At 34.0% G+C, this 18,591-nt stretch overlaps 1 protein-coding gene across 1 annotated transcript in view; it reads left to right on the top strand.

Annotated features, from left to right (window-relative positions):
- Nucleotides 1–18,591, top strand: part of LOC131855173 (neuropeptides capa receptor-like) — a 147,408-nt gene that overhangs the window by 83,354 nt on the left and 45,463 nt on the right. The window contains exon 3 of the mRNA XM_059206419.1: nucleotides 1,233–1,432. Coding sequence (XP_059062402.1) covers nucleotides 1,233–1,432 — 200 coding nt within the window. The remainder of the gene's footprint in view (nucleotides 1–1,232; nucleotides 1,433–18,591) is intronic.

The following is an 18,591-nucleotide window of genomic DNA, read 5'->3' on the forward strand; positions in this document are numbered from 1 at the left end:
AAGATATGGCTACTGTTACTACAGGATTTTATAAAATAGTAGCCCAATACATTGTAACCCAATATAATATACTAGGTGTACAAGTATTATACATATAAACCTTACTTTTGAATTACTCTATCTATTAAAAAAACCGCTTCAAAATCCGTTGCGTAATTTTATTTTTTATTTATTTATTTATTTAAGCTTTGCAAAATCCGTAAATAGCGTAGTTTTAAAGATTTAAGCATACATAGAGACGGTGTCTGTCTGTCCCTATGTATACTGTATCTTGTTTTATTTATTTCAGGCTACTAGGCCCATATTATAAATACCTTATAGACTAACATACATATGAAATAATATAAAATTAAGATATTGAAATTGTCTGTGTGATCACGGCACTGACGGCGGCAATCTGCCACGGTAGCGCCGGTACACCACACCCTACGGCCAGTAGTCCTCCTTCATGAAGGTGGGCAGCATGTTGGGGACCCGGGCCACAAACGCCTTGAAACTCGCGTTGTGGCTCGACTCCAGCTGCGTCACCCTCAATGTCAGGTTACTCTTGGTTCGTATATAATCGACAATGTCATGCTCCTTAGTGGCGTAATGTAGACGGAACAGGTACATTGCTGTGGTCGGTGTAGCTGCACGCAGCAGGAAGTTGGGTCCAGTGAGTACAGTGCCACAATGATTCCTATTGACCCTGTTTGTGCCTATATCCGTCAAGAGTAACCTGACCCGGGCCACAAACCGGCCGGGTCAGGTTACTCTTGACGGATATAATCGACAATGTCCTGGTGCTTAGTAAATCTATACTGTGTAATATTATATTATCTGTGGTAGTATAGTAAACTAGCTGTCCCGGCAAACGTTGTTTTGCCATATAAATTAATAGCGCTATAAAAAAATAGGGGTTGATGATAGAAGGGTGAAAATTTAGGATTGTATGTATTTTTGTATGTTGTATCATAAAAAAATAGAAACTAAAAATTTTGTCTAAAAAATAAAAATAAAAATTAGGGGTTGACTAACATTTAGGGGGATGAAAAATAGATGTTGGCCGATTCTCAGACCTACTCAATACGCTCACAAAATTTCATGAGAATCGGTCAAGCCGTTTCGGAGGAGTATGGGAACGAAAACTGTGACACGAGAATTTTATATATAAGATATATTGCAATGTGTTATATATAATTTAATTGTAGTATAGTGTAAACCTTGTTGGTGACTATGATCTTCTTCCTCAGGGCTTCATACGTGTCTGTGCTCACGATAGTGGCGTTCTCGCTGGAGCGGTACCTTGCCATCTGCCACCCGCTGCACCTCTACACCATGGCAGGTCTGCGCCGCGCCTTGAAGATAGTGGCAGCACTATGGGCCCTCTCACTCCTCGCTGCATCACCGTTCGCCATGTACACCACAGTCAGCTATCACGATTATCCACCAGGTCAGTGAACACGTCTAGAAATAACTTTTATTGGAATGAACTTAGTAAGAGGCAATAGTTATTTTTGAACTTTCGTGTTTAATATTCGTTCATTCATAAACTTAAGAGCAACGCTCTTGTCGGTGGAGCTCTTGCCACTTTCTACGATCTTCCATTAAACTCTTTAAGCGTTGATACGACACGACTCCAATTCTGTCTTTAATTTGCTTGATGTAGCTGTGCCTTGGTCTTCCTCTCCACCTCTTTCCTTCTATCTTTCCCTCAATAATTAGTTTCAAAAATTCATGATGCCGTATCAAGTGCCCCGACATATTTCCTCTTCTACTTTCTATAGCATTCAAAGCCTTTTTTCTTTCACCCTGTTCTTCATTTCTTACTTTATCTTTCCAGCTTCTTTCCATTCTTCTCCAGTGTTTATGGCAATATATTTGCCATAAAATTCGTGTTAAGACCCGGTTAATAATATAAATATTTAATAAAAATTTGGAGATATTTTTGGGGGAGGCCTATGTCCAGCAGTGGACGTCTTCCGGGATGCGATGATGATGATGAATAAAAATTTAATATTAAGCCCTTTTGTAGTTATTTCTTTTTTATTCCATCACTCATTCGGAACGCAGACTCATTACAAAAAGAACGACAAAAAATTTGCGAGTTGCTCTTTTGAATAAACGAGTGGCCGCCCAATGGTCGAAATTCAACATAATTAATTACAATTAATTATAAGTTTGAACATTATTAAGCTTCTATTGTCAAAGACCATACTTTTATCTGTGTTAAATATATTTGGTATATATGGTAATGTGTGTAATGTTTGTCATCCGTCATACTCGTGAACGGGTGCTGCTGACTGGTCTGGTCTAATCACTATAAGAAATTCAATTGAGTTTCTTTCCAGTTTTTCTCAATTTGATCTGTATACTGAACTGGACGGTGGGGAAAAAATATAATATAAAAAATTACGTTCATAAACGACTAAAATGTCCTACATGAATAAATTATTTTGAATTTGAATAACTTAAATAATTATTTTATAACTTTCTATGATTGACGGTCTCGCTGGTATAGTGGTTTAGCGCACTGCCTTACTCCCGATGGTCGCGAGTTATATTACTGGCATAGTGCCAACATTTGTATTCATGAGTATGATTGTTTGTATCGGTCTGGGTGTTTTATATGTATTAACAAGATAATGTATTTACGTATTTATATCAGTTGTCTAGTGCTCATAATACAGATTCTGCTCAGCTTGAGACTAGATGTCGCTATGTGTATAGACCTGGGTTATCACTACATAGTGTAAAACAAAATCGCAGTCGCTGTTTGTCCGTCTCTATGTATGCTTAAATCTTTAAAACTACGCAATGGATTTTGAAACGGTTATTTAAATAGATAGAGTGATTCAAGAGGAAGGTTTATATATATATAATACATATACACACGACACAGTAGTCAGCTAGTATTATGATAAATATTATAAAGCTGAAGCGTTTGTTTGTTTCTTTGAACGCACTAATCTTAGGAACTACTAGTCCGAATTAAAAAATATTTTTGTGTTGGATAGTCCATTTGTCGAGGAAGGCTTTAAGCTATGTAATATTAAGCTACGACCAATAGGAGCGGAGCTGTAATGAAAAATATTGCAAAAGGTGGAGATTTTAAACGCGGACGAAGTTGCGCGGATCAGCTAGTATATGTATATCATATACACACGACTCAGCAGTCAGTATTGTTTACAGTTTAATGTAGTAAATAAAGGGACTCATAGTGTGCTAGCTTTTGCTCGCGGCTTTGCTCGCGGTAATTTATCCCCTTAAGGGTGGAATTTATCAAAATCCTTTCTTAGGCGATACCTACGTCATAGTAGATTTATGCATGCAAGTCTCAGCTTGATCGGTTTGATATTGACAAAGTTTCATACAAAATTTCATCCCCTATTTTATCCCCTTGGGGGTAGAATTTATCAAAATCCTCTCTTAGCGGATGCCTACGTTATAACATCTACCTGCATGCCAAATTTCAGCCCGATCCGTCCGGTGGTTTGGGCTGTGTGTTGATAGATCACCTTTGAGTTATATATATACTAGCTGTCCCAGCAAACGTTGTTTTGCCTTAAAATAAAAAAAAAAAATAGGGGTGGACTACCCCTAACATTTAGGGGGATGAAAAATAGATGTTGGTCGATTCTCAGACCTACTCAATACGCTCACAAAATGTCATGAGAATCGGTCAAGCCGTTTCGGAGGAGTATGGGAACTAAAACTGTGACACGAGAATTTTATATATAAGATAGATGTTAGATACGAATCTTGAAATATTCAAGTTTACGTCACAGGGCTGCGTGTGGGAGGAATAGACACGGACTGAGATTATACAACGGTCACATGTCAATGTTGTTACAGTACGTACTTGATGTTTTATTTATTTATCTGTCTTTATACAAAAAAAAAATAAAGAAATGTATGATGTAGAAATTTGTACGAAAGAAAACAAAACGGATGGTTTCTGTATGAGTCTATATGTATACTAGCTGTACCCGCGACTTCGTCCGCGTGAAATAGTGACCTTGACCTTATAATGAAAAGATATTTAGTAATTCAAATTCAAAAACCATTTAATCATGTTATTCGTGCAGGACATTTTAGCCGCTTATGAACGTCAAGTTTTTACATTATAATTTTGTTTTTCGGTCCAGTTCGGTATATAGATCCAATTGAGAAGAACTGGCAAGAAACTCAATTGATAATTTTTTTTAAAAGCCAGTTTATTTACAATGTATAGGTATTTATATAGGTGTCTATGTCTAACATTAAATGAAAATCCCGTGCATGAACAACTATTGCCATGGACGCTCGTCATTCAAGTAATCGTTTAGTGAGTAATAGGCTTTGCTCAGTAAATATGATTTAACAGATGTTTTGATTTGAATTTATTTAAGGGTAATTCCAATATATTCTTTGGTACCTTATTGTAAATTTTTATGCCTATTCCCATAAAATTTAGGGTTGTATATATTTTTTATTGCCATAATATAAATATATAAAAAAAATTGTTTAACAAATAAAGAAAAAGTATCAGAAATGTTAGGGGTAGACAAACCTATTCACTTAGCTCTACTGAATATGCATATAAAATTTCATAAAAATTTGTCAAGCCGTTTCGGAGGAGTAGGGTAACTACTAGTGTATGTAAGGTACACATAGTGACACGAGAATTTTCTGTATTATATATTAAATACTAGTGTATGGTTGTTTGTATTCATCTGGGTGTTTACTATTTAGGTTATGTATTTATGAAGAATGCGTAAAAGTATTCTGACTGTTGTCTAATACCCATAATAGAAGCTCTGCTTAGTTTGGAACAAGATGGCGATGTATAGATTAAGCATTATCTTACTTTTTACAATAAAATACCAGAGCCTGTTATAAATCTGCCAGAAAAAAGATTTAAATGTCAAATATAACAGTTCCGTTGCAAAAAAGCTTACTATAAAATTGAAGAATTCGTTAACGATAATAATGTTTTTATAGAAAAACTTTAAATCCATAGCACTGACAATATTATCTGATTACACTAATAATGATTGCGTAGCGATTTTTATGTTGATTATCGCATGCTTCTTACTTGTTATACTGTAATTATTTATATTAAAAAAAAATCTATTAAAAAGAGCAACACACAAGTTTCTTGCTCATTCTTCTTGTGATGAATCTGCATTCCGGATGAGTGGTAGAATCAAAATATGACTATTCAAAAGTGCTTGTAATGAGTTTATTTGAATGAAGATTATTTCTATTTCTATTTCTATTTGTAACACTAAACTTTACTACAGTTAGAAATTTACAAAAAATCAATACCAGGTAAGAATGGGGGTCTACCCAAAACCGAAAAATATAGCAAGGGGTCTACGACACGAAAAAGTATGGGAACGTCTAATCTAGACCCAAACTGAGTAGAGCCTGGAAATGTACATATAACATACATATTTGTATATAACCTTTTACTGCTTTTTTTGACCTTTTGCTGACATTTACCATCACATCAGCAAAAGGTCTACGTTTTCATGGAAAGACATTGCTTTCCTTTAAAACGTAGACCTATTGCTGATGTGATGGTAAATATTTTAACTCACGCTTACGTATCGGTTAAATTTCCATTTGGTGGCCGTTAACTGTGTATTTTACAGTCGACGCAAACTAGACCTAAGGGTTTTTTTCAGGTCTAATCCTCGGCTGAAAATACAAATGAACACTTCAGAGGTATCACGTTTCTTTCTGAAGTTTATATTACGGCATGAAAGTCGTAAAGCGTTTTACAATATGTTTTTACTATAATGGTGTTTGGAAAACCTGAATATCTCTCTAGGGTAGGGTTTGTTACACGATTCTTGCTTTGCTTGCTTGCTATTTTTGCTTAAATTTCTTTTAAAAAATATGTTTTTTTTATCCTCACAATAAATAAAGTTTTTATTAGTCATTTTTAAACTTTCGTGTTTAATATACATTATTTATATTATTAATTGACAGCCTCGGTGGTCTAGTGATTTAGCACACCGCTTTACTTTCCGATGGTCGCGGGTTCGATTCCTCGCACGGTACAAACATTTTTATTCATGAGTATGATTGTTTGTATCGGTCTGGGTGTTTTCTATGTATAATATGTATTTATATCAGTTATCTTGTACCCATAACACAAGCTCTGCTTAGCTTGGATTAGATGGCGCTGTGTGAATTGTCCTGATATATTATTTATTATTATTATTAATTATAATAAATATTCATTCAAAACCCTTTTATTAAACTTTATTATGAATAGATTATTAACCGGGTCTTAACACGAATAATTTTATGGCAAATAAAGGTATTTACCTCTCTCGACGTTTCGACTAGGTTGCACTAGCCGTGGTCACGAGCTGACTGGAGTAACAGCGATGTCAATGTAGATCAACGACATCAATGACCTGATTGATGTCGTTCAACAATCTAGTGACGGTAGATGAAAAAACTACTGTCACTTATCTATACTTTAAATTAAGATAATTAAATTATATCTATACATCTATACATATAAATAAAATTGGAGTGTCTACTTGTAATATTGAAATAACCGTTTTTTACTACACGCATATGAATATAAATAGGGTACATATACCAAAATAACATTTTTTTACAAGTTTTGTCTGTCTGTTTGTTCCGGTTAATCTCTGAAATGGCTGGACCGATTTTGACGGGACTTTTTTTTGCAGGTAGCTTATGTAATAAGGAGTAACTTAGACTACTTTTATTTTAGAAATATAAAGTTAATTTTCACGCGGACGAAGTCGCGGGAACAGGTAGTAAAAGATAAGGACAGTGACACTCAAACAAGGTAAATTGTAGCTCTATACCTTTTGATATTGAAAACCCCATATCAAAAGATACGCGTGACCTGACATCATTTTTATAATAATAAATGAGCATTTCTATTCAAGATGGCGACTCTGACAGCTTACTGAGCGCGAAACGACTTAGATATTATTTTATCTGGATATATATAGGGCAATTTGATTACAGATCATTGTTATCAGTCAGCAGAAATGGCATTATCGCGCCGACATGGTACATAATAATAATTGAGATAACGTCCAAGTGTCATAAAGTATTCTACCATTCTACCATTCTAATAATATTATAAAAGTATGGTACGGTCGGCAGATATTATACATTTCATTTATTAATTTTGTTTCAATAGGTAACATTAATCTTGTGTCATAAAGGATTCTACCATTCTACTAATATTATGAATGTACGGTCGGCAGATATTATACATTTCATTTATTAATTTTATTTCAATAGGTAACATTAATCTTGTGTCATAAAGGATTCTACCATTCTACCATTCTACTAATATTATATGTAAAAGTATGGTACGGTCGGCAGATATTATACATTTCATTTAGTAATTTTATTTGAATAGGTAACATTAATCATCTGTCATAAAGGATTCTACCATTCTACTATTATTATTAAAGGACGGTCGGCAGATATTATACATTTCATTTATTTATTTGTTTTATTTGAATAAGTAACATTGTTAGGAATATATATGTATTAATAGGGCTATATAATAATAATAATAACCGGCCGACTGTGCTTCTGTTGGGGGTAAGTTGCCATCTCCTCTCCTTAAGAGGGGAGATGAGAATTTTTGTAAAATAATAATAATAATACGCATATATGCGCACACACACACACGCGGACACCCACACACACACTGCACTTACTTGGTTTCGGCCCGTAAGCGTGGAAAAAAACAAGCAAAGCTGAGACAATGAAAAAAAAAATCTTTATTTGTCTCAAACAAAAATTAATACAATTGTTGCCTATATAATTGTTGCCAATAATAAAATTTAAAAGTAATGAAGGAGACAAAACGGTCGTAAACTCAGTGGGGGCAATGAGTCCACCCTCTTTGCTATTCCGTTATAGCTCTTACCAGTAAATTAATACAATAAGAGATCGACGACGATGATTCTTAAGAATTACGACACTTAACTGCTACTAACGAAGTAAACCTAAAAATTTACAATAACTTAACAAAATTACAAACTAATAATATATATATATATGTGTATCTCTAAACATTATACAGGATTATTTTAAATCTACTCTATGATTTAGATTCATATGGTATCTCAGGGCCGACCATTCTACCATTCTACTAATATTATGAAAGTATGGTACCGTCGGCAGATATTATACATTTAATTAATTAATTAATTTATTTATTTGAATAGGTAACCATAATCTTAGGAATAGATATGTATTCATAGCGCTATATATAGAGTATTCAAATATATGTAGATTAAAATAGTACGTACATAAGTCTTAGGACGTACCATCCTACCATTCTACTAATATTATAAAAGTACGGTTGGCAGATATTATACATTTCATTTATTTTTTTATTTGAATAGGTAACATTGTTAGTAATAAATATTTATTCAAAGGGCTGTATTGAGTGTACACAAATTTAGATTAATATTATATCTCAGGACAATTCACACAGCGCCGTCTAATCCCAAGTTGAGTAGAGCTTGTGTTATTGGTACTAGATATTTCTTTTTATAAATATTAGTTTATACCACAGATAATATGATTGATATATAGATAATCTGTTTAGATCCATACGCTAATCCACCGAGATAGAAACTTTGAAATAGAATGGTAAAATTATTTATTAAAATCAATTTAAATTTAAGCATCTTAAAATGGTCACACTTCATTTTTTCATTTTATTTTATATCTATATATATATAATAATCTCAGGACAATTAACACAGCGCCATCTAGACCCAAGTTAAACCAGCCAAAGCTTGTGTTATGGGTACTAGATAACTGACACAAATACATAGATATATATATATATTTCCTGAATACAAACATAACATCCAGACTGATACAAACAATCATAATCATGAATACAAATGTTCGGCCGTGCGAGGAATCGAACCCGCGACCATCGGAAGTAAGGCGGTGTGCTAGCTAAACCGCTAGACCACCGAGGTCGTCTACTCTAATATTTTGTTTTTAATAATAATAATTTATTTATTACTTAGACTATGGTAGGTACAATAAGCTGATAAAACAAAAGAAGGATGCTTAGTACAATATTTTTCTTCTGTTGTGTTATAAATCTTTTCGGTCGTCATACTAATGAGTTATAAACTCGCTGTGAAAAAATGTAGATTCCGAATTTACATTTTTTCACAGACTTGATCCTTTATAATTTCACTGAAATATAAATTTCACTGAAATATATATATATATATATATATCACTATGCATATGAAAGTATATACACTACGGTACTCACACAAAGAAATTAATTTAAAAAAATTGTCTGTTCGTCTGTCTGTTTGTTCTTGCTCGTTTCTAAAATGACTGGATCGATTTTGATAGAAAGTTTACTCGCTGATAGGTAATGTTAGGAGTAATTTTAAAAAAATGGTAAATTCACCAGCGCCGGCTCTGAGCTCTAATTGTTTGTATTCAATGCATATTGCAATATAGTGACAATATTGGCCGGAGATGTGTTATGGGAGCGGTTTTTTTTTAGTTTTTGCACCACCTCAAATAAAATTAATTTCCGAGGCTGAATTCCACGCAAATGAAATAGCGATTTCATTTACATACATATGTAAACACTAATATGAAAGCTGGAGTAAATTGTACCTACGCATAGTGTCAGAGATTTTTTTACCTCTCCGATCTGGAAGGATGAAGTAAGAAACGAAGAAGTACTACACAGGGTAAAAGAAAAAAAGGAAGATATTGAACACAATAGAAAATAGATGAGGAAAAATGTTGGGACCCTTGATACGGCACGAGGATTTCATGAAAATTATTATTGAGGGGAAAATAGAAGAAAAGAGGGGGAGGGGAAGACCAAGGCACAGATACATCAAGCAAATTAAGGGGAAAATGGGAGCCTTGTCGTGTCAAGAATGAATTTTTGTCATAGAATAGAATAGAAAATCATTTATTCAAAAAAAACTTAATTTAAGCACTTTTGAATAGTCGTAACAATTGTTTTTATCTACTCGTTCAGAAATCTATCTCATCACAGGAAGAACGAGCAAGAAACTTGCGTGTTGCTCTTTTAAATAATCCTTGTAACTTTACATTTACAAGGCGAAACGTGTGAATACAAATTACCAACCAGCACTAATTTTTTTGAGTCAAATATAAATATACAATAAGATTAAATCAGTCGTAGCGATAACAGCAGACCAGTCCCTACAAGCAGCACTCGTTCTCGAGTATGACGGATGAGTCAGCCACCACTGCGCATATCTATGGGACACAGTTACATAGATACATCAAAATAATAATTGCATTTAATAATGTCTAGTAAGACAAATTCAATATTGTGTACTAAGCACTGCTGTGTCTAAACTGTGTCACCCCACCTTACATTTTCCTATTGTTAATTAGTATATAAGATCATTATTTCTATGTACATATTGTCAGTTTATTACCATCTGTAATATACATCGTCTCTACCAACAACATAGTATCATTCGGCCGCAACAAAGAGCATGATGGAAGATCGCAGAAAGTGGCAAGATCTCCACCGACAGAGGGTAACTCTTAAATTATGAATTTATTTATTTATTTATTTATTCATGAACAATGTACATTGTATTTGAATGTTGATACGATGGTTAATAAAATTAATAAATTTACATGTTGTCATTTTACAGAATGTCATTAATAACAAAAAAAATCAAGTCAAAAATCGTTAATTGAGTGCAGGCATTTATCTATTAGTAGTGACTTCAATTTTTTTGTAAAGCAACTCAAACTATTCAATAATTTAAGATCCTTCGGTAACTTATTATAGAGTATCACCGCTTGATTTCTTGGGCAGTGTGTTACTACGTTTAGTGTAGGAATTATTACCTTCTGTATATTCATTCTCCTTGTTATTAAACGTTGTTTCATGTTATCTTCAGATTCATACAGATGTTTGTTTTTGATTAAGTCTGTCAACAAAACCTGTATATAAAGACTGGGTACTGTAAGAATTTTTAATCTTTTAAAATGGTCTTTACATGATTCCCAGGGTGCAATGCAAACTATGGCTCTAATCGCTCTTTTTTGTGCGAGGAATGCTCTGTTTGTATTGTATTTGTAGCTATTTCCCCAAAATTTAATGCTATATCGTAACCGAGATTCTACCAAAGCATAATATACTGTCAGTAATTGATCTTCCGTAAGTTCTTCTCTCAGACAACGAAGGGCATAACATGCAGAGCTTATGGCATTATCTAATGCACCTGTTTCCGTTTTCCAGCTAAATAGTGAGTCTAAATGTATTCCCAAGAACTTTACTGTTTCAACTACTTTTACGGGTATTCCATTTAGGTGTGTGCTGAGAGTTTGTTTATTTTTAGCAGTTGTTTTGAACAACATAATATTAGTTTTATTTGTGTTTAGTACCAGTTTATTTGCTACAAACCAGGTATTGAAGGCTGCCATTACTGCATTTACTTTGATATTCAGATCATTGATATCTGCACTAGCAATTACTGCATTTGTATCATCCGCAAATACAACCATTCCAATATCAGAAAATAATTTCAGCATGAAGTTAATTAAATCATTTAAAAAAATAATAAAAAATATAGGGCCCAGTACTGAACCTTGAGGCACACCTCTTGTTACAGTTACTAATGATGATTTATATACCTTCCTCGTGCCGTCTTCATCCAGATCGACAATTTCTACGAACTGTTTTCTGTTTATTAAATAGGATTTTAGTAGAGAAAGAGCTTTATCTGTAACACCGTAGTGGCTAAGTTTACTTATCAGAATCTGGTGCTCGATTGTATCGAAGGCTGAGCTCAAGTCCAAAAATACTCCAGCAACTTTTAATTTATTATTTAAATGCCTTGTTACATCATTAACCATGGCATCAATTGCATCTGGTGTTCCTACTCCTTTTTGATATCCAAACTGTCGTGCATTTAAAATTGAATTTGTATTAAAATAGGACATCAATTGTATCTTAATCGCTTTTTCCAATATTTTAGATAACACTGGAGAAAGAGCAATTGGTCTATAATTATTAATATTTGTTTTTGACATTTTCTTATGTATGGGAATTATTTTTGAAATTTTTAATTGTTCGGGGAAAACTCCCTGATCAATACATATATTAAAGAAATACGACAATGGGTTCGCTAATATATCTATATTTTCTTTAATTATATTTAAGGGCATATCATCATAACCAGTTGACTTTTTGTTCTCCATTCTCTTTACTATCGAAATTATTTCTGATGCAGTTGTTAATCGAAATATCATTTTAATATCATGCTTTGTAACATTATTATATAATAGTTTCATTGCATCTTCAGTATTTGTAGTGTCTTTTGTACTATAATCAAATTTTTTTGAAAACATTTCCGCAATTTCTTTTGTATCTGAGATGGTCGTATTGTTTGATATTATTATAAGTTTCTCATGTCTACTAAGTGCTTTATTACTTTTATATCTATTTACAACTTTCCAGATTTCTTTATTTGAGTTACTACATTTCTTTATCTCGTTCTGTACTGTTAATGTTTTTGCTTTCCTTATTACCCTCCTATAAATATTTATGTATTTCTTTCGGTAGCTGTATATGCTTTCGTCATTTTGATTTTTATCCAGTGTGCAAAGAACTCGTTTCATTTTGCTAGATACTTTTATTCCCTTTGACACCCATTTCAATTTTCCAGTTTTGCAAGTATTTATTTTAATTGTTTTTAACCTAAAATTTTTCCTAAATATTCCAAAGAACTTTGTCAGAAAGTTATTTATACCTAATTCAAGCCATTTTACTTTTTTTATGCATGAATGAATGAATGAATGAATGAATGAATGAATCTCCGATCTGCTACATGCTATATAATTCTCCAGAGACTCAAAATACGTAGCCATAAACATTAGCCATTTAATATAAATATATTATTATATATATATATATGTCTGTATGTACCTTTCTTAGAATCGTATGAATGAGAAGGGTGACTGTCACATAATTCACAGGGGATATACTGCGGGTTAACAGAGTTGTAGCGTTTAGGTAGGGGTTCAATTTACCCTGTTATACCTACCCTGTATGTGTGATTTTGATATATGGTAAAAATATATTTTATTTAGAACTAGTTCTATTAAATTATAAGGTGTGTTAAAGAAATCATAAATACGTTCCTTTAAAATGTTTTTGGATACAAGTTTAAAACAGGAATATTTATCATTGGAGAGGTTTAGATGTATATAATATAAATGTAAAAATATATAAAATTTGAAAAATTCTCACACAGCGCCATCTAGTCCTACGGTAAGCAGAGCGTGTGTTATGGGTACTAGACAACTGATATAAATGTATAGATATTTTTTTGTAAATTATAATATAATATACACAGAAAACATTTAGACCGATACAAACAATCATACTTATGAATACAAGTGTTTGCGAGGAGTGGAACTTTATGTTCACGTTAAACATGTAATCGCCAAGTAAAATTTGTGTAATTTTATATCTGTTATGAAATATTATATTATACATTATAATATATAACATAACATTTGAAAAACTTATTTATCCCTTAGTCGAATTACGATAAATTGCTAAAAGAAAATGCCATAATTTTGTTATCTAAATATATATAACTCAAAGGTGACTGACATAGTGAGCAACGCATAGCCCAAACCGCTGGACGGATCGGGCTGAAATTTAGCATGCAGGTTGATGTTATGACGTAGGCATCCGCTAAGAAAGGATTTTGATTATTTCTACCCCCAAGGGGATAAAATAGGGGATGAAAGTTTGTATGAAACTTTGTCAATTTTCAACCGATCGGGCTGAAACTTTGCATGCATAAAGCTACTATGACGTAGGCATCCCCTAAGAAAGGATTTTGATTCCACCCCTAAGGGGATAAATTAACGCGAGCGAAGCCGAAAGCTAGTTAATCTTATAAAGAAGAAATATTTAATCTCGCATGTGCAACACAATAAATTCTTGACTACTCTTCTTTGAAATCTTGATAGCATCAATAACAGAGAGCTAATTTGTTGGAAGGTTATATTTCAGGCACGTAGCGTCATAGTTTTAAATAAAAAAAAACTATATCATACTAATTTTTCTAATACTAATAACCTTCTGAAAAGATTCAGGATTAATGCCATTAGGGTTAGGTTAGTGAAAAGTGCTTTAGGGTCAAGTGAAAAGTATATTAAAGCATCATAAGGGTAATAAATTGTCAGGGTTCGGAATTTTTTTGCCAAACCTTCAATTTCACTACGAATTACTGTAATAATGTTTGACGACCTCGATGGTCTAGCTGTCTAGCACACCGCTTTCCGTCAGATGGTCGCGGGTTCGTTTCCTCGCACGGCAGAAGCATTTGTATTCATGAGTATGATTGTTTGTATCGGTCTGGGTGTTTTCTATATATAATATGTATGTATTTATGTAATAATTATCTATGTATTTGTAACAGTTATCTAGTACCCATAACACAAGCTTTAGCTAGCTTAACTTGGCGCTGTGTGAATTGTCCTGAGATTATTATTATTATTTCTTATACCTAAAAAAAAATCTCAGCTCCCCTCTTAAGGAGAGGAGATGGCAACGCGCCCCCGGCAGAAGCACAGTCGGCCGGGGTTCAGGGCCCCAGGGAGAGAAACCGGCGTACAATGCGGGCAGAATCTAAGAGCACCGCTTTCTGCATCTTTCCCGGGAGTCCCAACCGTTTAAGATGTTATTATTACTATTCTCTTTTTCACAGCTGGTGACTATTATTTATTATTATTATTATGTGCAATATATAACTGAACGGTTATCATTTTAACGTAAGGACTGCGGATATTTTGTTCAATTTAGTATTTTAAAATATTAAAAACTTTTTGCCACGCCCAACCTCATTGTGGAATCACCTTCCAGCAATGGTATTTTTGAATCGATACGACATTGAAACCTTCAAGAAAAGAGCTTAATAGAAATTAAAATACGTACCATCGTACGTACGACCACATTGTGGAATCACCTTCCAACAATGTTATTTCTGAACCGATACGATATTGAAACCTTCAAGAAAACAGCTTATTCCTTTTTAAAAAACCGAAAATGCACTTGCAATTCCCCTGGTGTTGCGGGTGCTCATGGGCGGCGGTAATCACTTACCATTAGATGAGCCGTAAGCTCGTTTGTCCCCAAATATAAAAAGACCGTAAACTGCACATGCCTACATACTGTGCATTACCCATTTGCCGATACATACATTTTTTTAATAAACCCATACATAATATACATGTAAAACCCAGATACAAACAATCATACTTACGAAGACATATATTTGTACTGTGAGAGGAATGGAACCCGCGACTGGAGGGGGAAGGGGATTGTTAGTAATGTGGACTGATAACCCTATTACTAGCAATGTACCGGGTCAGGTAAAGTCAGGTTGACCTCCACGCGGTTCCCCCTGGAAACTATCGTGATAAATTCTTGGCGAGTTTGTCACGATGGGCTAACTGAATTGACCTCATGCTCATCTTATCATCCTCCACTGGTACCCCGCCAGCGTAAACCGTTAGCGTAGGCTGGTGCACCATTCCATTATCGTCCTCTAAAAAAAAGAACCCGCGACTGGAGGTACACCGGTGTGCTAAACCGCTAGACCACCAAGGCCGCAAATAAAAAATCTTCAAGTAGCATTCAACCAAAGCGGTTTTACTTAACAAAACCCCTCATCATAAAGCATTAGCATCGATCAATCAATATCACGGAACTGTGAGCTTAAATCCCCAGATTCTTTGGTTGGAGTCTTTGACCTTATCGCTGTTCACTCGAACGCTTTAGTAGGTTAAAGTTTTAGTAACCTGGGTATTTGTAATATAATGTACAGCGACATACAAGTTTTTACTAGCTTTTGCTCGCGGCTTCGCTCGCGTTAATTTATCCCCTTAGGGGTGAAATTATCAAAATCCTTTCTTAGGGGATGGCTACGTCATAGTAGCTTTATGCAAGCAAAGTCTCAGCCCGATCGGTTTAAAATTGACGAAGTTTCATATAAACTTTCATCCCCTATTTTATCCCCTTGGAGGTAGAATTAAACAAAATCCTTTCTTAGCGGATGCTTACGTCATAACATCTACCTGCATGCCAAATTTCAGCTCGATCCGTCCAGTGGTTTGGGCTGTGCGTTGATAGATCGCTATGTCGGTCAGTCACCTTTGATTTATATATATTTAGATTACTTTTAAAGACTAAATATAATAAAATAACATGCAATTCCAGAACAGATTACTCTTCTTTGCTCCGACACTCAAATTTATATTCTAACATCTGAAAAGCAACAATTGTCAAATAAAAAATAATCATCAAAATCGATTCACAAGTAAAAAGTTCTACACATAAAATACAGTTTAATTGAAAACCAATTCTTTTTTGAAGTTAGTTAAAAATACACGCGCATCTCGTTACATTTATACCTGAATTTTTTGTGTGCATACATTTTTACATGTGATAGCACAAACGTAGAATTCACTCGACGATAAAAAATGTGGCAGCCCTCGAGTGTCAGAACAGACGCAGCGTTTACAATATTTATGTATACGTATTATAAAAATGTTACTCATCGCTAGAGATATGAGAAAAATGTTACTGAAAATCAATGTTTGCTGTGTATCCCCTCCGATCGATCCCCCATCCAATTCAAACGGGGATCGAAATTACGATACCCGAGTTGAAGTTTGAACTCCTAGCGGTGTCATCAGATTAAAGTCGCATCCGTCAGGCGAGAGTTAGCCTTCAGCCGCTCCATAAGTCCTTCCGCGGGTTTGGAGTGCCATCTGCACTTATCCCCTATTGTTCGGTGAAGCTGTAAATGACATGTGCGCAATCTTTTCTGTGTAAAAGCAGATTCGAGCGTGTAAGAGCGTATGTGTAAAGGCAGCTATTTAGATGCAGATATTTCCTGCGTGAAATCCAATTCGCGCGTGAAAGAGTGCACGTCTAAAGGCAGCTATTATATACACATTCTTTCCTGCCTGAAAGCACATTCTCTCTTGAAAGAGCGTACGTGTAAAGGCATCTATTTACATGCACATTCTTCACTCCATAAAATCAGATTCTCTTGTGAAAGAGCGTACGTGTAAAGGCAGCTATTTACATGCACATTCTTCACTCCATGAAATCAGATTCTCTTGAAAGAGCGTACGTGTAAAGACATCTATTTACATGCACATTCTTCACTCCATGAAATCAGATTCTCTTGAAAGAGCGTACGTGTAAAGGCAGCTATTTACAGGCAAATTTTTTCCTGCTTAAAAGCCGATTCGCGCGTGGAAGTTTCTGTAGTCAATTTGCCAGAAAAAAAATTCAAATGCGTCATCAAATATTTTCTTTGTAAAAACGCATATTATAAAATTGAAGAATTTATAAATGATATTAATGTTTTTGTAGAAAATATCTAACTTAAAATTCATAGCGCTGACAATGTTATCTGATTGAACAGAGATTAAGTGCGTAGCGGTTTCTATGTTGATTGTCGCATGCCTAATCCTTGTTGTTAATTAAATATAATAGTTTCTTGCTCATTCTTCTTGTGATGAGTCTGCATTCCGAATAAGCGGTAGAATAAAAAAAACTTGACTATTCAAAAGTGCTTATATTAAGTTTATTTGAATAAAGATTATTTCTATTTCTATTTCTATGAAGAGTGTACGTGTAAAGGCAGTTATTTCCTGCATAAAAGCACATTCTCTCCTGTAAGAGCGTACATATAAAGGCAGCTATTTACTTGGACTTTCTTTCTTGTAAAAGCGCATGTAAAGGCACAAATAACACACAGTTTAACCTATATCCATTCATTAGAATGGATATAGGTTAAACTGTGTTATTTCCATAGCCTATTTCTATATTTACCTACCCACGTGGATCTAAATTTATATGCAAAGATGTTTAGTTTTGTATTTCGTAAAATGTGAAGTGAACACAGGATGTTTGTGTACACGGAAGCTGGAGCATTTTCATATGAGAGGCGCGAAACGAATATCAATAGAGCTCGACGTATCCGAGTTTGTTTTCTACATGAGTTAATTCGTTTATCTTATCGACCTTAACCATGTTGTATGTACATTGTAAAGCTGAGAATAGAATTGTGAGTTTCATGTCAGTTGTTAAATCCCAAACTGACGGTAGATTTGAGATATCCGATCAAATCAAATCTACCGTCAGTTTGGGATGTAATAACTGACATGCATACTGATGCAAAAAACTTGATGTTCATAAGCGGCTAAAATGTCCTACGTCAAGTACTATAATAACTGTATTATATCCCAAACTGACGGTAGATTCGAGATATCAGATCAAATCAAATCTAAAATGACGTAGGACATTTTAACCGCTTATGAACATCAAGTTTTTTGTATTAATATTTTTTTTCCTACCATCCAGTTCAGTGTATAGAATGAATTGAGAAGTACTGGCAAGAAATTTCAAATAAATTTATTTTTTATTATATATTCTTTATTGCACTTAAATACATTTGTAAGTATATTAATTACAGCTAATGTTAACAAAGGAGGACTTATCTCTAAAAGAGATCTCTTCCAGTCAAC

The sequence above is a fragment of the Achroia grisella genome, unplaced genomic scaffold, assembly GCF_030625045.1.
Source record: "Achroia grisella isolate CSIRO2021 unplaced genomic scaffold, CSIRO_AGI_Agris_v1 utg1314, whole genome shotgun sequence".
Lineage (NCBI taxonomy): Eukaryota > Metazoa > Arthropoda > Insecta > Lepidoptera > Pyralidae > Achroia > Achroia grisella.